The sequence below is a fragment of the Emydura macquarii genome, unplaced genomic scaffold, assembly GCF_026122565.2.
Source record: "Emydura macquarii macquarii isolate MOO-44397 ecotype Brisbane River unplaced genomic scaffold, CSIRO-AGI_Emac_v2 contig_2676, whole genome shotgun sequence".
Taxonomy (NCBI): domain Eukaryota; kingdom Metazoa; phylum Chordata; order Testudines; family Chelidae; genus Emydura; species Emydura macquarii.
Window position 1 is genome coordinate 24,261,527 of NW_027132813.1, and position 22,090 is coordinate 24,283,616.

The 22,090-nt window shown below is 38.8% G+C and overlaps 2 protein-coding genes across 3 annotated transcripts in view; both read left to right on the top strand.

Moving 5' to 3' along the window:
- PLEKHH2 (pleckstrin homology, MyTH4 and FERM domain containing H2) overlaps positions 1 to 4,164 on the top strand; it is an 88,721-nt gene extending 84,557 nt beyond the window's left edge. Inside the window, exons 28-30 of the mRNA XM_067565422.1 lie at positions 917 to 1,003; positions 1,859 to 1,996; positions 3,127 to 4,164. Of these exons, the coding sequence (XP_067421523.1) occupies positions 917 to 1,003; positions 1,859 to 1,996; positions 3,127 to 3,309 (408 nt within the window). The 3' untranslated portion in view covers positions 3,310 to 4,164. The remainder of the gene's footprint in view (positions 1 to 916; positions 1,004 to 1,858; positions 1,997 to 3,126) is intronic.
- Positions 4,165 to 14,911: 10,747 nt separating this feature from the next.
- Positions 14,912 to 22,090, top strand: part of DYNC2LI1 (dynein cytoplasmic 2 light intermediate chain 1) — a 56,928-nt gene continuing 49,749 nt past the window's right edge. Inside the window, exons 1-5 of one of the 2 annotated variants that reach the window (XM_067565065.1) lie at positions 14,912 to 14,993; positions 15,306 to 15,423; positions 19,234 to 19,268; positions 19,786 to 19,855; positions 21,410 to 21,498. In XM_067565065.1, the coding sequence (XP_067421166.1) occupies positions 14,980 to 14,993; positions 15,306 to 15,423; positions 19,234 to 19,268; positions 19,786 to 19,855; positions 21,410 to 21,498 (326 nt within the window). In that variant the 5' untranslated portion in view covers positions 14,912 to 14,979. Of the gene's footprint in view, positions 15,424 to 19,233; positions 19,269 to 19,785; positions 19,856 to 21,409; positions 21,499 to 22,090 lie in introns of both variants that reach the window. The other variant, XM_067565064.1, reaches the window with a different exon arrangement.

Sequence of the window (22,090 nt, forward strand, 5' to 3'; positions counted from 1 at the left end):
AGGTACTGCTTGTTAGTCATCTATAGTGGAATGGACATGAGCAATCACTCAAAGAAGAAAACAAGGTTATTACCAGTAACTGCTGTTCTTTGAGGTGTGTTGCTCATGTCCATTCCACAACCCACCCCCCGTCCCCGCCACTGAAGTTGGCGGAAAGAAGGGACTGAGAGGGCGTAGGGCCTCATATACCTCATATACTGTGGCATGTGCGCGGGGCTCCAGGGGGTGCCGGAGCCGGCCCTACGGGATCTGCTAAGGGGAAGAAAGTTCCAGTAACCGTGCACGGAGGCATGCACACACCTATAGTGGAATGGACATGAGCAACACATCTTGAAGAACAGCCGTTACTGGTAAGTAACCTTGTTTTTCACTGTCTTCCACCTTGCTTTGAAGCAGCCTGTTTAATGAATATTTTTGGGTCTGATTCAACTCATATTAAAGACTTAAATGGGAGTTGAGTTTTTGCCCATTACAGCATTAATAATGGTTAAATGAACAGGGTATATGTTATGCAGATTCTCCCTTGCTGACTTTTAGATCACTGTTAAACATCCCACAACTTCATAACTAAAGAAGACACTGAGTATTGATTGAGACATAAATAATAAAGAAGTTGACCCTAAGTTCTACAGCAATACAAGCCCTAAAAATCAATAATGTTCTTGTCATGCTTCATCCTTTGGACACACAAACCACAATACAGGTCTGGTAAATAGAGCTGTGGTTTCATGTTCCTTTTTTTTCCTTTCAGACAATCCTAAAATATATACCATATCTTCTTTGCAGTGCTTCTGCTCTCTTATATTTTGGTGTGATATTTGACAAACTTTAAAATGTTTGAGTCTTTTAATTAAGCTACTATTTAAAGCTAACCCCATTTATAACATGTAATGGAATGCTGTTTCTCTCTTTGTAGCCTCTAACAACATCCACATTTGAGAGTTCCTTCGTATGGCTTGTTGTACATGAAGATGGCATAAGTATTCTAGAATACAGCTCTCTGGTAAAAGGAAAAAAACTGTCTTAGTTTTGATTTAATAGCAAATATATGGGCCAAATTCATTCTTGATGTATTGCCACTGATTTAAATAATTAAAATAATTAACCGATTAAAATAATTACTGTACAGATATTTTTTCATGATCATTTAAAATGTGCATATCTGTATTGAAACACTACGATAGTCAATATCAATTGATGCAATATTAGCTGTGAATCAGCATAATAAATTGCAATGATTCAAAGGCTCCATATCCAGTGTTGTGTGTCGAATGATGCAGGCCAAAAATTCAAAGTGTGCTGCTTCTTTCCATGCAGAAAATTTTGTGCACTGTTATACTGTGAACAAACAATAGATTTTATCCCCATTTCTGAGCACAAATGGCTTTTCAATGTAAATTATATCACTTGTACACACAAAGACTGGATTGAAATCCTTTTTGAAAGTATGGGCCCTCATATTCAACTTTTTTAAAGCATGATCCAACTCCCAATGGGACTCTTAACACTGACTTCCCATTCAGAGTTAGATTGGGCCTTTTATTTGTAATGTAAATTGTGTGCCTGAGTCCAAACTCAAAAATTGTAATAATTAAACTAAATATATATTACTTTAATTAGAAACAGGGCCACTCATAAAAACAAAAGTGTCATACTGCAATGAGAATCCCTCACAATGAAAGCTTGAGGAAATCAGGCACATAATTTGCAATTAGATTAAAAATTCTACAAAAGGGGCTAAAAACAGTGTTTTGAAATAAGATGAGTAATTAAGTTCAAAGACGTATTCACCATAGTCTCTTTTTTCTGTATTTTTCTGTATACATGAAACTTTTTTTCCTTTCTTCTTTCTTTAAAGCGATTAATAGTTACATATGTACACAAAAGTCTGATGACCTTTGGAGGTTACCAAGATGACTTTATGCTGGTAGTTAACAATACTCAGTCAAAAGACAAGCCAAATGAAAAACTCCTTTTTGCTATGGCAAAACCAAAGGTTGGTACACTAGCTGAAATCATTTCCAGTCTCTGTTGCCTCTTTGTACCATGTGTATATACACAAGATGCAACACCTGCTGTTCAAAACATCCTCTGGTTATTAGCTTTTGCATAATTAGTTTAAAGGGGAAAGCAATTAAAAACATAATAGCAGTTCATACAGTGTTCTTGTTTTTATTGTTTTAATGACCCTTCCTACAGAGTTCCAGATTTAACAGACAAGGACAAGTAGGGAGATAAAAGGAAGTATATGCAGTGCCTAAAAATCAGTATAGCCGCAATTTAAAAAAATGTTTGAATCCCCTTTAAAGTAGCATCTGTATTGTATGATGGCCTTCCAAAAAGTTATGCATGTCTCCAAAATTCTAGGACTAAGGAAGTCTTTTGCTGATATTAGTCTAGACTCTCTCTTACTGGTAACATTTGCTCCTAGCCTGAACAAAACAAATAAAAGCAGAATTTCTGCTATGACTAAGGATTGAAACTCTAGTTGCTATCAGCCATAACAACCTACAAGTAGATCATAGTTTCCTGCATATAACTTTTGGTTCAAAATTGTGCCTCGTCATAGCAATACGCATAGATGTGTGTCAAATGGCTCAAGAAACTCAGTGAGTTTCTATCAAATCATCCTCTTAAAGAGGTGTTTATTGGCGGTTCCATGGAGAAAGCATGGTGTACAGCCTTCCAACTCTTTAAGGAAAACCCCACAGCCACCTGAATGTCAGCCTATCTAGACTGCTTGTTTAATGCTTGTGCAGGAAACAACACTGCATAGGAAAAGCTGGGCTGCATGTAGTAAAATTATTCTCTAAGAGAGACATCTATTGGTCTGTAGAACTCTCTCTCAAAGAAGTGGTGGGAACCAAGCTGCTTGAATCATTTAAAACCATGCAGGACAAAACACTCCATGTACTTACCCTAGGGAGTAATCCTGCATTGGCAGAAAGATAGGCAAGATAATCTTAAACCTGAAAGGTATTTTTCCCATCTATAATTTCTTTGATAAAATAAGAATTTTTATAAAAGTACATATCTGTCTCTCACTAAAACATGAGTTATTTCTTCAGGGTCAAAACACAAATTATATTTTTCCAGATACAAATTATATTGTTTTTCTTATTACAGATTCTTGAGATCACTCTACTGATTGCCAGTTATATTAACCACTTCCATCAGCAAAAGGGGGCTGCTCATCATCTCTCTGCTCCAGTACAACTTTTACCTCAAACAGGAAAGAAAACCAAGGAAATGGGGAGTCAGCCACTTCTTTCGAACAGCAGACCAACCAAAGGTCCTACTTTGTTATGAAAGGATCGGATACCTGTGAAAATGTACACTTATGGTATGGTTCCTACATTGACTGAACATCTTTGGATGTGCCAGATATACAACAAACATATGCTAGTCCATAACACAAGCCAAGAAAGGTGGACTGGTTTCCATTCATTTTAGTGATGTGCTAAAACTTTGCAAACAAATTGCAGGTGGGGTGATTACCTTATCAGATGAAATTCACCCCATTTCTGGACACAGGACTTCAAAAAATACTTCTGACGAGGATTCTTTTGTGGATGGGGAGTTGGCATTTGAAGTTATTTCAATAAATGTAAGGAATTTTGAAGACATTTTTGCAGAGAGGACGATATCTTCACCTTTCCATCTCTATTTTTCAGATTATGCAAGTTGCTTAACCTTGGTTATGAGAAAGCATTTTTGTTTAAGTGGGAAAACAGATAGATCTGCTTCCCACTCCCTCATAACTTCTTGTCTTCAATACAAGCACCTGGAGACACAGACCAAAGGGGACATTTTGGTGAAAGCCCATTTTTTAAGTATTGGCAGCACATCACTGATCGTGTATCTATAATTTATTATAAACGTCTTCTCTTATATGGCAGTTTACTTGTCTGATCTGCAGCAGTGAGCTGGTAGTTTCTACACAATTCTTTTTGGTTTTCTAAATTGGACGTATACTGTAGATAATATAGTGGATAATTTAAAAATATCATAGTGGATTTAAAAAAAAAATCAATTTGGCTCCCTAGTTTTTTCTCTTTAAATTATATAATCCAGAAATGAGTAAGTTAGAATTCAAACCACAAACGCAATATAAAAAGCACTTACATTAATAAGTACGTGTAAACTTGGAGACAGGCGTCATAAAATATGTGATGTGTATACTGTATATATAGTAGCATAGCATAATATTTTGTAAATATAAACCTAATACAAGAAAGTGTTCCACTTGTCATTGTTTTAGCATTTTTCATATTTTATCCATGCATTTCACACCGTAATGTTAGTATGAGAGTCTCTTGCCCACTAGAAAAACATTAAGACGTTCAATTCAAACATAAACCATTGATCCTGTAGATAATTCTTAATTTCTACTGCTACTAATACTGGTTATCAGGGACATTTGTCACTTTAACATGAGTTTTATCCCTCATGGCTTATTCTTGAACCTGGAATAATGTTATAATGCTGAATTTGTAACATCTGAAGATTAATAATCTCCATTTATGGTATCGCTTAAAAGAAAGTATGGAGTGCATCTCATGCTGCTTGCCCCTTACTCAAGGCAGAGGGTATATTCCTAAAGGATTAAAACCAGATTATAAAGGAAATAATTTGCAGAAGAGAATACATTACACATCCTTCTATTATTAAAAACTGGAGAGAGAGAGAGAGAGAGAGAGCGCTGAATTCATAGCGTGCTACAAAGCACTCAACAAGACATCTAATTCATCTGAAAGTCTTCAGAATCCTGCTAAATCCACAGGTCTCCATGACTTCTACACTATTTTGTTAATGGTGCTGAAAGTTAAAGTTCTGACCTGGAAACACAAACTGAGAATAACTAGCTGAGTTGTTACATAGACAAAGCTCCCACTGACACTAAGAAAAAAGTGCAGGATCCCTAGAACCCAATCCTGCAAGGAAACACATGCTTAATTATATGGATGTGAACTGGGAATGCAAGTGGAACTATTGTCCCATTGACCTCAATGAGCTACACACATCCATAAGTGTTTTTAGGACCAGAGCCTTAGTAATGAATGTCAAAGAATTCCTCTCATCTTGTTAGTGATATTATGCAAGAAGGGAAAATTTTCATTTTGAAGAAAGATGGAACTGATTAAAGAAATCCAGAGCTCTATTCTAACCACAAAACAGTGCTCCACACGTATAAACCACTTCAGTTTTATGTCTTGAATCATTCTTTCTACAGACTGCTGGCCAATCCTTTGTAGCACATCAGCAATGATTACTTTATCCCACCATTGAATACCAAGTATTCCTCACATGCATCTCTGCTGGAATACATTATGTTTCCTGTTGTGGGTTCCTAGCATTTGCCAAATTTCAGAAGCATAGAACAATATGGATATCATAACAGCATTGTATAACTTTATCTTGGTTCTTGTGTCAATCTCCTTATTTTTTCTAGATATTTGCCAGTCTCAAAAAGGCTCCACTTGCTTTCCCAGTTCTTGTTTCCACCTCCTTATGGAGTCAGCCATTGGAACTAATTGTGCTTCCAAGATACGCAAACTTGCTAACATGGCTGTATTCTTCACTGTTGATCATGTATGCACTATTGTTGCTGACTCATCTTTTGATGATTTCCATTTTCTTTTGGCTTATTCTTAATCCTACTTTGGTGGCCTCATGGTTAACATTGATAGTGATCTTTTTCATTGTCTGTGTGCAATGGAACAGTGTCATCTGCAAAGTTGAGAAATTGAAGTTTTCCTCTACTCCATATAATTCCTGTATCTTCCCTTGATGTTGCTTTTCACACCACATAATCCATCACAGTGCAGAAGAGGAGAGTTGGTAAAATGCATCCCTATCGCACTACAGTGACAATATCAAATCAGTCAGTCTCTCCACTTTCTGTCCTTACACAGCATTTTGAACCTTCATGCAGATTCTTAGTCAGTATGTCTTAGTACATCTGAAGAACAGTATTATAATATTTCTTTTTCTGTCTTTTGAAAGAACACAACATTTATATTGTTTAATATTTGACTCCCCTGCAAGCAATAATTTACCTATCTATCATTGTGCAAGGGCAGTTGCTACCACAGTTTCCCTGTGCTTGGTTAGGTGAGTTCAGCCCTCCAGCCAAACTTCAGGATGTGATGGTTCTCAGGATACCAGGACTGTGAGTCATCTTGCTACCCGCACCTCTAGCTAAAGGGAGTCTTGCCTGAGGTGTTAGCTACCTGATACAACCAGCCTCTCAGCCATTCGAGCACTCTCCTTTGGGCTACACCAGTCCTGTCTTTGCCTTGCAGGTTAATGAGGTGTCCCCCAGTCTCCTTCTCCATCTGTAAAGTGGGAATAATATAAACATATACCTACTTCACAAGGATATTGTGAGGATTAATTGCTTATATGGAACTTGAAAATAGAAAGCTGTATAGAATTGTTAAGTATTTTTATTTTCCTTACCAATCATTGAGTTTGAAAATTTATTTTAGAACGGAAGTGAAATGAATATGACTATTTTTGTTTAAGCTTCTTCAGTTTGTCATGCCAAAACAGCTGTTTTTGTGCACTGACATCAGTAAGCAATCTCTGCTTGGTTCTAGGGATAATGAGTTAATTACTGCTAGAGTTCCAGCAGGCGAAGAATAACCTGAGCTTTAAGTATAGTCTCCAGAACTATGGGAGGTGATTTATTTAAGAACATAAAAATGGCCATACTGGGTCAGATCAATGGTCCATCTAGCCCAGTATCCTTCTTCCAAGAGTGGCCAATGCAAGGTGTTTCAGAGGGAATGAAGAGAACAAGTAAACATCAAGAAATCCATCCCGTCACCCATTCCCAGCTTTTGGCAAACAGCAATCCCTACCAATCTCGGTAATAGCTATTGATGGACCTATCCTCCATGAATTTATCTAGTTCTTTTTTGAATCCCGTTATAGTCTTGGTCTTCACAACATGGCAAGGAGTTCCACAGGTCGACTGTGTGTTGTGTGAAGAAATGCTTCCTTTTGTTCATTTTAAACCTGGCTATTCATTTCATTTGGTGACCCCTAGTTCTTGTGTTATGAGAAGAAGTAAATAACACTTCCTTATTTAGTTTCTCCATACCAGTCATGATTTTATAGACGTCTACCATATCTCTCCATAATCATCTCTTTTTCAGGCTGAAAAGTCCCAGTTTTATTAATCTCTCCTCATATGGAAGCTTTTTCATTCCCTAATCATTTTAGTTGCCTTTTTCTGTACTTTTTCCAATTCCAATATATCTTTTTTGAGATGGGGCAACCAGATCTGCATGCAGTATTCAAGATGTCGGCGTAGCATGGATTTATAAAGAGGCAATATGATATTTTCTCTCTTATTATCTTCCCCCCTTTTCTAATGATTCCTAATATTCTGTTAGCTTTTTTGACTGCTGCTGCACATTGAGTGGATGTTTTCAGAAAACTATCCACAATGACTCCAAGATCTCTTTCTTGAGTGATAAGAGCTAATTTAGACCCCATCATTTTATATGTATAGTTGGGATTATGTTTTCCGATGTGCATTACTTTGCATTTATCAGCATTGAATTTCATCTGCCATTTTGTTGCCCATTCACCCAGTTTTGTAAGATCCCTTTGTAACACTTCACAGTGTGCTTTGGACTTAACTGACTTGAGTAGTTTTGTATCATCTGCAAATTTAGCCACCTCATTGTTTACCCCTTTTTCCAGATCATTTATGAATATGGTGAACAGTACTGGTTCCAGTACAGACCCCTGGGGAGCACTACTACTTACCGCTCTCCATTCTGAAAACTGACCATTTATTCCTACCCTTTGTTTCCTAACTTTTAACCAGTTACTGATCCAGGAGAGGACCTTCCCTCTTATCCCATGACCACTTACTTTGCCTTTGGTGAGGGACCTTGTCAAAGGCTTTCTGAAAATCTAAGTACACTATATCCACTGGATCACCCTTGTCCACATGCTTGTTGACCCCTCAAAGAATTTTAGTAGATTGGTGAGGCATAATTTCCCTTTACAAAAGGCATGTTGACTCTTCCCCAACAATTTATGTTCATTTATGTGTCTAATAATTCTGTTCTTTACTATAGTTTCAATGAATTAACCTGGTACTGAAGTAAGGTTTACCAGCCTATAATTGCCAGGATCATCTCTGGAGCCTTTTTAAAAAATTGGTGACACATGATCCTATCCACACTATCCTCCAAACATCTGGTACAGAAGCTGATTTAAATGATAGTTTACATACCACAGTTAGTAGTAGCAGTTTCACATTTGAGTTTCTTTCAGAACTCTAAATGAGTACCATCTGGTCCTGGTGACTTGTTACTGTTTATCAATTTGTTCCAAAACCTCCTCTAATGACACCTCAATCTGGGAAAGTTCCTCAGACTTGTCACCTAAAAAGAATGGCTCCAGTTTGGGAATCTCCCTCACTACCTCAACTATGAAGACCAGTGCAGAGAATTAATTTAGTTTCTCCACAATAGCCTTATCTTCCTTGAATGCTCCTTTACCATCTCGACCATCTAGTGGCCCCACTGGTTGTTTAGCAGGCTTCCTGCTTTTGCTGTACTTAAAAATGTTTTGCTGTTACTTTTTGAGTCATTGGCTAGCTGTTCTTCAAATTCTTTTTTGGTCTTCCTAATATTTTTACACTTCTCTTTCCAGAGTATATGCTCCTTGCTATTTTCCTCCATAGGATTTAACTTCCACTTTTTAAAGGATGTCTTTTTGCCTCTAACTGCTTCTTTACCTTTGTTGTTTAGCCACGGTGGCACATTTTTAGTCCTCTTACTTTGTTTTTTAATTTGGGGTATGCATTTAAATTGAGCCTCTATTACAGTGTCTTCAAAAAGTTTGCATGCAGCTTGCAGGGATTTCGCTTTTGGCACTGTACCTTTTAATTTCTGTTTAACTAACTTCCTCATTTTTGCCTAGAACTCCTTTCTGAAATTAAATGCTACTGTGGTGGGCTGCTTTGTTGTTCCCCCCACCCAAAGATAGAATCATAGAATATTAGAGTTGGAAGGGACCTCAGGAGGTCATCAAGTCCAACCCCCTGCTGTTAAATTTTGTTATGTTATGGTCACTATTACCAAGCAGTTCAGCTATATTCACCTCTTGGACCAGATCCAGTGCTCCATTTAGGATTAAATCAAGAATTGCTTCTCTTCTTGTAGGTTCCAGGACTAGCTACTCCAAGAAGCAGTCATATAAGATGTCCAGAAACTTTATCTCTGCATCTCGTCCTGAGGTTACATGTACCCAGTCAATATAGGGATAGTTGAAATCCCTCATTATTATTGAGTTTTTTATTTTTATAGCCTCTGTAATCTCCCTGAGCATTTCACAGTCATTATCACCATTCTAGTCAGGTGATCAGTAGTATATCCCTACAGCTATGTTGTTATTCAAACATGGAATTACTATCCATAGAGATTCTATGGTACAATTTGGTTCATTTAAGATTTTTACTTCATTTTACTCTACTCTTTCTTTCACATATAGTGCCACTCCCCCACCAGTACAACCTATTTTGTCCTTCCAGTATATTTTGCACCCGGGTATTACTCCCATTGATTATACTCATTCCACCAAGTTTCTGTGATGCCTATTATATCAATAGCCTCATTTAATACAAGGCACTCAAGTTCACGCATCTTAGTATTTAGACTTCTAGCATTTGTATATAAGCACTTAAAAAAGTCACTTTTTAGCTGTCTGCCATTATGTGATGTAAATGAATGGGACTCTTTTTCATTTGACTGTTTCTTATCAGATCCTAACCCATATTTTATCATCTTCCATTCTTGCCTCTCCTTCTTACTAAGATATAGAGAATCTCTATTATAGATCCTCTTCTAAGGGATGTCTCTGTCCGAACCACATGCCTCTCCGCACCTGTCAGCTTTCTCTGATCCCTTAGTTTAAAAACTGCTCTATGACATTTTTAATTTTATGTGCCAGCAATCTGGTTCCATTTTGGTTTAGGTGAAGCCCATCCTTTCTGTATAGGCTCCCTCTTTTCTAAAAGGTTTTGCAGTTCAAAAGAAATGAGTTCTGGAGAAGACTTGACGAATCCATTTCTTACCGTTTCCACTTGAAGGAAAAGTTGTGGATGCAATGAAGATTTAAGAAAATAAAACAAGGAAATGAGTTTCATGGGACTGCTCAGACCTGTTATTCAGTGCTTCCTCTTGTTCATCGTACCTCTACATCCTGCTTCCCAGTTCAGACTTGTGCTGCAGTTCCACAATAGTTCCCCACTTGAGCACTGATTGTAGATCAATATTGGCCAAATATCATAAGGGTCATCTGCACAGCCAGATATGCTGTTTTGGGGAATAATTGTGCCAACAGTGTTATATCATTGTTTGGCTCAGCATATTACAGACATACAGGCAGTAATATATTTTAGTAATATAGCTATAATGCAGGTTGATTCCATCCACACAAACATGATTATATTGTTTTTATGCAGGGTGAAGGTGAACTTTCTTCTTGTAACATGATCCTCTAGCAATATTGATTTGACTGTACAGACACTTCAAAATCTTGAGACATTCTTAGGGGAAGAAGGTATTGTCAATTTTTATTGGAATCTTTCAGATTGGACCATTTTACATCCTGGTGTTTTCTTACACCAGGTGTAAATAACTGGCCCCATTGAAGTCAATGGCAAAATTCCCATTGACTTCAATAGGCACCCCACATATTTACCAGATGACAGAGCAATTTCACTGGAGTAGCTTTACATGATGCAAGCACAATCATTGGCAGTGGTCTCTAACCAGTCCTGAGTCTAAACACTACTGAACACTTATGCCTGCTCTGTACTGCCGCGTTGGGTTGACTTGAGATACACTAGTTATATAATGTAACTAGCGTATCTCGCGTTGACGTACTTATGTCTACTCAGCACGGTATCTTCACGACATACGTTGACAGAAGACACTTTCCTGTCAATGTTGCCTTCGCCTTTTGGGGATGTGGACTAATTCAGTCGACAGGAGAGCACTCTCCCATTGACTGACTGGGTCTACATAGAAGTCTACGTAGACCCGCTCAACTGATGCCTCTGCATCGATATCTGCCACCACGGCAGTGTAGACATGCCCTTAGTATTGGTTAAATAACACCGTTTAACGATGACCTCATTGCAGCTCCTTGTGAAGCTTTTTGTGTTGGAAACTAGTTTATTTAATACAAAAATAGCAATTTAAAAAGAAGAGAGGAATACCATGGCCATCTAAAAATCTCTAGTATCTCTTGCTGAACCTATGGGAAAAACAATAATTGTATGTGTAATTTTCCAATACACTGTAATGTAATCTGTAGCTCTCACCACAAACTAGCGCATTTAATTTATGTGTAGAGTATTTGTATTTATTCTTAAGAATAGTTAGCACTCTCTTTTTGTATAAAGTATTTTACTTACATTTTAAAGCCTTCTAAAAATAAGGGAGCTACCAAAGAGATCTGTCAGATTCTTATGCAAACCCAGCAAAATGAAGGCAAACAAAATGTAAGAGTGACATTTGTTTTATACTGGGTTTTAATTTTTTTTAAATGTGAAGTCACATGAGTTCTAACAATTTAGTGGATATTAAACAAAGAAATTTAACCTATTGAAGCCTTTTGCTAAGCCTACAATATTTTACACAATGTCAGATAAATTTAGTAAAATTAAACTAAATATAGTTTTGATATAAGGAAAACAATGTTTATGTTTTACATAACCACATAAATCACAGCTCTAATCATGTTTAAGAAAATCAATTATTCCCTGAAGCGGTGCTAATTCTATGCAACTGCTAGGAGAGTTTTGTTTTGGTTTTTGGTTGCTGTTAAAAAGTGAAGTACTGTATATATCTGTTTCTAGAGAACAATATTGTATGAAAAATTATAGTTATAACATTTTTTGTGTTCTGTCTTTCAAATCATGTTTTATTCCTTTGCAATAAAAAATAATTCTATCTAAAAACTCACTGCCTTCCATGTAAAATAGTTCCAGAGGGGTAGCCGTGTTAGTCTGCATACAGCAAAAACAACAAGAGATCTGTGGCACTTTAAAGACTTCTGCAAATATTAAATTTGTTAGTCTTTAAAGTGCCACAGATCTCATGTTGTTTTATCTAAAAACTGCTTGTTTCACTCATTCCAGTATTAGGATATTATCTTGTGAACCAGGAGTTTTAAGTATCAGGAAAAATGCCTGTAAGGCTTAGGTAACATTAAACTAAAAACTGTGGTACTGGTATTTATATAGGCTTGGAAGGATTAGATTTTTATCGATAAATGTCAGTAAAAGTTGATTTAACTGAATACACAAAACCAACAAAAATATTTTCATCGATAATAATTGTAATTTACAGATAGGCAAAATAAGAAAAATGCTGCTTCAGAACTGAGAGTTTGATTTTTAAATAAAGGATATTTACTTTGTATATTTTGACACATGATGTTGAAAATTTATGTTTTAATTATTATAAAGCTTTAACTATCTGAATCCAAATATTTACTGTCATTAAATAATTACTATCTGACCCCCTCATTGTCTGATCCCCCATAACTTCCCACAACTGTGAAAATTTAAAATCAATACATTTTTTTAAAAAGGCTTAAAAATAAATACTGATCCTATCCGACAAAATTATAAAAAGATAAAAATTGAATTCTGCCAAGCCTATATTTATACATTTGCTTACTCATTCCTGCCCTTTTCTTCAATTTAACTACTCTGTTATTCTGAAACATGGATTATAACCATAATTTTTAAAAGTGATTCATGATTTTGGCTGCTTCTATTTTTGGGTGCCTAACTTAAAACAGCTTAAATGAGACTGATTTTCAGAAAATGCAGGGTGTTCCCTTCTAAAAATCAAGTTCCTATATAAAGCATCTGAAGTTGGACATTCATCACCACTAGTTTTGGAATTCTTGGCCTATTTTTTTCCATCAGCCTAATCAGGGAGCCTTTCACCTCCAAGTTGTCAGTTCAAAGACAGTTCAGGTTATTAGCGATCAAAAATGCCTGTCATTTGATGACTATTCAATGCTCTGTATGACATGAGTTTAGTGGTTTGACTAATTTAGGTAAGAAAAAACACCATTGCTCTTGCTGGGAGGATGTTTCATTCTTAATGTTTCCTGTGAAGAACCTGTTTTCTGGATAAAGAGAATTCCAGCCTTCAGGGTTGTCCAATTCAGAACCTTTTACAGGATCTAACTTCACAGAAATAAATGGTTAAAAAAATTAAATTGTTGAATGGTACATAATGTTGAACTACGTCTCAAGCTATAGAAGCAGGCGGGTTATTACTATCACCACCAACAGTAATTGCTGAATTTTGTGAACTGAGTGAAACTGAGCTTAGAAAATATCATAGCAGCTACTTATTCAGATATGAGATTCTTCTAATATTGGATAGCAAACATTTTCTGTGGGCCATTTCAAATTTATACATATTAGAGATGTTGGTCAAATTTTCCCTATAAGCAGGGGCATGCGCGGAAATTTAACATTGAGCCCTTTTGGAGGTGCATGTTCTGTTCTCTGCCTCCCTGACCCAGCCCCTGCAGGAGCTCACTCTTCCTTCCCCCTGCCCTGGCAGGAGCTTGCTTTCCACCCTGCCCCCTGGAGCCAGGAGGAGCTCACTCTCCAACCCCTTCCTGGAGCTGGGAGGAGTTCACTCTCCACCCCCCCTGCCACCACGGCCCCAGGGTCGGAATTTTGTGCCCCTGACGTTTATTGGAGGGGCCTGTGCCTGCCTGTTTTCCCCTTCTGCACACCCCTGCCTGAAAGTAAAGTTATAGGTACGGCTGCTATCTTTAATGAAAACAAAAGACAGAGGTAGAGTTTGACCATGTTGGTAATGAGGTTATTTACAGTAGCAAGATATTTCTCGGGTGACCAGAACTACTACTACTGCACTAGTAATTGAGGAGCACTATTCAGTGAGTTGCACAAGCGTTGGGGTTGAGGAACAGGTGCAGCTCATTTCTAATCAGTGAATTTGTGTATTAAGAAAAATAGAAAAAGTAAAATTTAAAAACCCTAACTTTATTTGGTAAAAAATTCAGATAAAGGTTATAAGACAAAAGCAGGAGTGAACAATGGCCTTCGTTGACAGTAACTATCCCTGTTTTAATGTAAATCCTGGATGCCTGTCTTCTCCACACTAGCTCTTGCCTTCTGCTGCCTCTCAGCTGTTCTGGGAGCTAAAATGACACCCATTGACATGTTCACCCTTGTTTCCAAGAATGTTGTTTGGGGCAGTCCTGGCTCTTAGGAGGAAACACAAATGAAGAGACAGGGGGACAGGGAAACAATGGGTGTGTGGTAGATGAGGGGAGTGTCCCAGAGTATGAATACACTACAAATTCTACAGCTGCACTTACTGCCTTGTAGTGTAAATGCTACAGCAACAGAAGGGGCTTTGCCAGTGCTACAGCAAAACCATCCCCTCAAGAGATAGTAACTAGGGCAATAGAAGAAGTCTCCTGTCCACCTACTTGTGTCTACAGCGGGCATTAGTCTGACCTAATTATGTTGCACAGGGTGTGACCGAGATGTTTTTCGCAGCCCTGAGCAATGTAGCTAGGTTGACCTAAATTTTAAGTGTCCACCAGCCCTGACCAGACCCTGGCAGCAGCCTGAGGAAGGGACTCCCTGCCCAACCCCCTGGCAAGAGACTGGGTGGGAACGACAGTAGCTCTCTGGGGTGCAGAGAGGCGGTGAATGGGGACTCAGGCAGGGCAAGGGGGGGGAGGGTGCCTGTGTCCCCGGGTTACGAGCGCCCCAGGGAGCCGAGAGGGACGGGCCCTCCGCACATGGAACTACAACTCCCATGATGCTCTCTCGCCCTGCGGCGCCAGAAGCGGCGTGGTTCCCATGGTGACCAGGCGCTGGGCCCGACTCCGAGGTCAGGGAGGCTTCAGGGCCCCCGCCCGCGGCCTCTGAGCAAGATGCCCAAACCAAGGTAACAGGCGCCCGGTGCCGGGTGGGGGGGGCTCGGAGCCTCGGTGCTCCATCCACTCGGCCGGTGCCTCCCCGGAGCCGCGTCCACTCCCTCCGCCGCCTCCCCGCCAGGCCGCGCTCTGAGGGGCTGGGGCGTCAGCGCCAACCTCCCCTGCCGACCGCCCGTTAGTCCTGCCCGCCCAGAGGCGGGAGGCTCGCTCCGCTCGGGAAACGTAGTCTTAAAAACCGTCAAACCTCAGCGGGACATGCGGCATAGGTTCGGGAAGAGGGTATTTTTCTGTGCGGACGCTCTCATTTTGTTTTCTTCTCCCAGTGATAACCTGTGGGACATTGCAAAAGCGGAAGTGGAGAAAAAAGAACATCCTGAAGGCCATGGAGATGGAGTGGAATTTTGGGAAAAGTCACTATTCTTCATGGGGAACAAAAACGGGGTAACGCTGAATGCTTTATTGTATGTGATTGCTGTGCTTTCCTTGACAAGATTGTATACCCCTGAAAACATCTGAAGAGTATATGCACTCCAATAACCGTTGCAGAAACAAGACATTTTTCCCATCATGAATCTGTGCAGAAGGTTGGCGTTTATGTGCAGAACAATTACAAATGTTTCATACTATTGTATGCCTTTTTGTTCTGTCAGAATCTCACTTTTGTGCTAGAAATAGGCCAGACTACAACCATTCTTACTCATCAGGGAATGAACACAGCAAGTGTAGTTTCATTAAAAAAAGAAAACAAACCCAAAAACCAGCAGGCAGAACTTTTTAGCTCCTGACATGTGGTCATGTAATACATCCATGCAAAGGTTTAATTGAACACACAATGTTAATTAATAAAATTCTAATTTAGGAGTATTAGTAATCAGTATTATAGCTCAAAAAGTGTTGCATCCAACATGAGGGAATTCTATGTTGTTCTTCATATTAAGAGGAACTAATCACAGAACTAAAAATCAATGGTAACTTAGATACAAGTGATCATGACTTGATCACATTTATAATCTGCAATAAAGTCCAGACCAATAATATATACTTGGAACTTTAAAGGGGCCAATTTCACAAAGCTGAAAACAATCATGAGCCAAATCAGCCAGGAGAACTTAATCAGAAAAATGTGAATAATAATTGGGAATTGTTTAAGAACACTTTCGTAGATGCCCAAAAAAACCACAATCAAGGAAGAAGGCCACATTGATTAAAAAACCAATCTGGTTTAGCGGAAAAGAGAAGGTAGCTATAAAAATATAAGACAAATAGAAGAAAGGAGCAGTTGATAGTAATGAATATAAATCAGAAGCTAGGAATTGAGGAAAATTGATAAGGGAAGCAAAGGGATGCAAGGAGAAATCTATGGCTGGCAGACTTAAGGACAATAAGGAGTTTTAAAAATATATTAGGAACAAAAAGAATCCTAACAATGATATTTGTCCATTACTAGATGGAAATAGTAGAATTATTGATAATAATAGAAAAAGGGCAGAAGTGTTAAATATTGCTGTTCTGTATTTTGGAAAAGACAGATTATGTAGTCACAAGTGATAAGTCTTTCCATTCCATCAGTGTCTCAGGAGTATGGTAAACAGCCGCTACTAAAGTTAAACATTTTTAAGTCAGCTGGTCTGAATAACTTGCACCCAAGAGTTTTAAAAGAGTTGGCAGAGGAGGTCACTGAACCATTAATGCTGATTTTCAATAAGACTTTTCAGAAGACTGGAAGAAAGCTAATGTGCCAATATTTTGAAGGGTAAATAGGATGACCCAGATAATTATAGGCCTGCCAGTCTGAGATTGACCCTGGGCAAGATAATGGAATGACTGATATAGGTCTCAATTAATAGTTAAAGGAGGGTAATATAATTAATGTCAATCAACATGGGTTTATGGAAAATAGATCTGTTAAACTAACTTAGCATCAGGAGAGGAGCAGTGTGGAGGGCTCGTCTGAGCCCTGCCAGACAAGTAGGTCCTGAGGGAGTCTGGCCCGGACAGGTCCCGCTCCCGCCTGCCTGATTGCACCGCTCCTGAGGGACCAGAGCAATCTCTGTCCTGAGCTCAGGCTGGCGGACACAGTCACCTTAGTAGTGCCAAGGGGCAGGGTATGTGGGGGGTGCTGAGCAGTGAGGGGTGGGGGTTGCTGGGCAGCGGAGGGGTGGGGAGGTTTGTGTGTTTTGGGGTATTGGGCATAGGGGGGTCTATGGAAGGACTGGGGGTGGAGGAAATCTGTGTGTGTGTTGGGTGCTGGGCAGTGGGAGGGACTGTGGGCTGCGGGACGGGCTGGGTAGTTGTGATGGGGCTATGGGTGCGGGAGCACTGGGGGGAGGTGATGGTGTGCAGGGCACTGTGCAGTTGTGGATGGGGGCTGAGAGAGGGATCTCTGGGCAGAGGGGTGCTGGGAATAGGGGTCTATGGGGGGTCTCTGGGTAGGGGGCATTGGCCATAAGGAGTCGGGGGTGGTGCTGGGCAGGGCACGGGGTGGTGTGCAGTGCAGGCCCACACCCAAGGTGAAGGGGTATACTGGCAGAGCAGGGCCAGATGGGCCAGTGTGTGCCTGGCGGCTGTCATTTTAATAGTGCCCTCGTGCTGGGCTGAGTGGAACAGAGCAGGACTGTCCACACCATGCCTTTTTGCCTCCACTGACCCCTCACTCCAGGGACTACTTTCGTGCACCATGCCCCATTGCCCTCATGGTGGCCCACAAATACGTTTGGTGTCGGGCCCATGCGAAGAATCTTGAGTAAAAATAGAGAGACTGTTTTACCCCTCTGTCCTTGGCACTGGTGTGATCACTGCTGTAATACTGTGTTGAGTTCTGGTGTCCACAATTCAAGAAGGATATTAATAAATTGTGGAGGATTCAGAAAAGAGGCAAGAGAATGAATGATTTAAAGGACTAGAAAACATGCCTTACAGTAATAGGCTCAAGGAGCTCAATCTATTTAGTTTAACAAAGAGAAGGCCCAGGGGTGACTTGATCACAGTCTAAGTATTTATATTGGGAACAAATATTTAATAATGGGCTCCTCAACCTAGCAGAGAAAGGAATAATATGATCCAGAAGTTGAAGCTAGACAAATTCAGTCTGGAAATAAGGCATACATTTTTAACAGAGAGTAATTAAAATTTGGATTAATTTATCAAGGGTTGTAGTGAATTCTCCATCACCAACTCTTTTTAAATCAAGACCGGATGTTTTTCTAAAAGATATCCTCTGGGAATTATTTTGAGTAAGTTCCATGGCCTGTGTTACATAGGAGATCGGGCTAAATTTTCACAATTGCCCCTTCTTGGCCTTGGAATCAATGAATCTATATAGGTCCTGAGATCCTGCTAAAACTTGTGTCCATGCTTAACTTTATTCATGTTGTAGTCCCAATGACTCCAATGGGACATAAATTTAAGCATGTAAATAAGTATTTGGGGGGATCAGGGCCTCAGACTGGATACTGGGGTTCATACTTTGATCCACTGTCTCTTATACTTACTCAATAACTTCTCTTTTTCCCCACTTTCTTCTTAATAATTGTATTGGAAATGTAAATAAGGCAGTACTTGCCTTTTTATCTTTGTAAGTAAATTGAAGTATATGTGTGTTTTGTTATTACTGCAAAGAAGAGTGGCATTGTGCAACATGTAATCTTGTATAAGCATTAAGAATAGATAAATGTATTTTGAAGATTTATAAAAAAAATTGGTTTCTAAACTTCTGATATGTAATTACAAATAGGGAAGAAACTTTACAAGTGTTGGGACCTTTTTTTAAATTAGACTGTCCTACCTTGGAATCTGAATCCTAATAGTGCCGAGACATGAAATTCTACTGTATGTTATTTCATGCATTCTTTTTTACTTCCATCTCAATTATGATTTATACAAATTCACTAGAAACCAATCAATCATTAAATTAACCTGTTATTAACAATTAACAACAGTTAAATAGTTTAACACAGTTGGTCAGACTGATCACTAATGTATTGTCTGATTTTAGGTATCCTGTTGCTATTACTATATTTATCATATCCAGCAATTTATTATAATTACAATAATAGCAGTGTAGCTACATTCTGATAGAAAGTAGGCACTTAACTTTCTAATAATCAGACTACAAATGACTGCATAAGTTTACAGTTTTCAGATACGTTCTTTTAATCATTCCAATAATAAAGCATCACAGTATATACAATTATATAATTTTTATGCTTTAATGACATTACAATAGTGTTCCTCATTGTTTTTAATATCCAGGGAAAGACTACTATTATACTGAGGTGTCTTGACAGGTATGTGTTAAATTTTCAAAAGTATTTTGCATCTCTGGGACTAATATCATCGATAATATTTTTGTAGTTGTTTTACAGAGAATATTATGTGCCAGTAAAAGAAAATTATTGTGTAAAAATATTGATGGCGAGTAGGCTAAATTTTCTGGCTAGTGAACAGATGGATGATTTGTGAAAGGTTAATGATATCCAACTATCTGTAATGTGTTAGTAAAACATTTTGGCATTTGGAGCCAGATTTCTGTCACTGGTAGTTTGAGTGCTCAGTCACAGTATGTGTGCGCACAGTTTTGAAAATTTGGTCCTCTGTGTCCCTTTGTATCCATTAAGGAACTGTCACACCTGCTGTCTGTCTTAAGTTATTTACTTTATGTTGCTGTTTTCCCAAGTTAAATTCTCTACTGTTTGGTTAGTAAATTGAGTTGAGGTAATGGTAAAAATTATTGTATATGAAATAATTGCAGAAGATCTTGAAAGAATGTGTATAGATAATATATACTGTATCTTCATTGGATAGGGATGAAGTTCCAAAACCAACATTAGCCTTGGAATATACTTTTGGAAGAAGAGCAAAAGGTCATAACAGAGTGAGTCCATGGCATAAGTACTATAATATATTTATTGTATAGCTTATTCATTAGGAAAACCTAACTAGTGACTTCTCTTTAGCTCAGCAATCATCTGCAAGACAGTAAGTATTTCAGTTTGAATTTCACTTCAATTTTTTGAATGCTTGGCTAGCTGTCGTATATTTTGATCTATGGCATGTTTCTCCTTTACACTGAGAATGGGTGATATTTTGGTCTATTATAACATATCTTCTCAAATGATCTCTCTTATAAGCAGGGCCCTGTGTATGATGTGATCAAGCACGTGTGTACGTGCTTATAATTCCCCATTTTTTCACTTGCCACATAATTTTGCTTCAGAATCTAGGTTCTCATTTAATAAAAACAAAACCAAACCAATACTTGCAATAGCAACTTTGTCCTCATGGTTGCAAAGGAACCTTCAAAATGTGAACTGAATTTAAACCAGTGTAGTAGTATCTGACTACAGTCAGCCTGCAGCCATAATCATAGGAGAAATATGAACTGCTCTATCAGTCTTGGTGGGTGTTAACTCTGAAATCTAATGATAGTACAAGAATCGTGATAATCGTAGGAGCACTGAGCTAATGTGCTTCGCCTTTATTGCATGACAAATTGACAGATACTGGAGCAGTAGGGCAGCTAGTTGCTGCTGTGTTGTGGGTGTAGGGACTGAGGAATTCATGACTCTCCTTGAAAAGTTAAGTCATTTCATGGACCTGATTCTCCACTGAAGTGTATTTTTAGTTATTTTCACCACTGCAAAGTGGGTATAAAACACTCCCATAGTGTTTCAAACCTGTTTTATACTTACTTGACACTAGTGTAAATGAATGTGCATGGTGCAGAGCAACAGAGAATCAGGTTTTATGTGTTTAAAAGTCCTATGTGCTTCTAACCATTCCATTTCCTCCCCTACGCAGGTATATGTATCCCCTCCTATCAGCTGTCTTTGATCCTTCGATGCCACTATGGTCTTTATGTGCTTAAAGTGGCAGGGAGGGGAGGGAGAAGAAAACTGGGCATGGCAGGGACGAAAGAAGGTTTTGCTTAGGGGGCAGGATGTCTATGCTGCATAAATAAGGACCTGTCTATATGGGAAGTTGGTGCAGAATAGAGTGTGAATTTAAAGTGCAATAGCTACTCCACACTAACTCCTTGGGTAGACAAGCCCTAAGAGATTGTGGCCACATAATTCATTTCTAATTTGCCACATAGCACGAGGCTTGCCCATGAGTTATCAACTATTTTCTTTTGAGCAAAGATGAAATATCAGATGCTTAAACCAGCATGTATTTTGTGTGTGTAAACTGATTTTTTTACGTTTTCATCCTTCAGTACTGAAACAGAGGACTATCAAGACAGTCATATATATGCAAGGTGCTTTTCAGAAGTGTCACTTCTGATTTATTTAGTGGGCTCCATCTTCTAGAAAATACCAGCAGAATATTATAGCCCGCACATATCCGTTCCCATTGTTACAATAATTGGAAACTTCTGTTGGCATGACATGGAAATACAAGTTTGTAATGCAAAAAAATTGTTTTGCAGCCAAAAGACATTGCACATTTTTGGGAACTAGGTGGTGGAACCTCATTATTGGACTTGATTCGTATACCAATAACTAGTGACAACATAAGGTAAGTGATAAAGAACCTTACAATGTCAGAGTTAATTTTGCTTAAATGAAAACAGATTAAATCTCTGGCCATTTGGTTGTGGAAAAATCTTCCAAAATGTAAACTGTTCTCTAGGTTTGAAAGTTTTTATCAAAGTGGTGTTTCCGGAAAAAAAAAAAATTCAGTTATGCTTAGGGATGGACGGATACCCCAATTGCTACTGATGAACAGTTCTAAGCTTCCTCCTTCCTTTCTGTCAGCAAATGCCCCTGATTCTCCGCACTTTCCAGCCATAGGGGGAGGAAGCATGTGGAAGGGTGGACTCACCAGCCAGTGCATACCTTCATGTTTTAGTATAGCATTTCAGGGTCTCCTCCTCTAGCACCTCCTGCCAACGGTTGCTCCAATCCTGCAGTGGTCGGCCTCTTCTTGCAAGTCGGCCCTCCAGCTAGGTCATCATATAGTCCTACTCCTTCCAGATAACAAAAACAAAAAACACAAACAAAATTCCAAAAATGTCCCAACACAAAAGATACTTCTGTCCCCTCTGGGACTATTTCTCAGCCTGTCCTTGAGGCTCTGTCTTCAGCCCCACCCTGGGCTAAATAGTCCT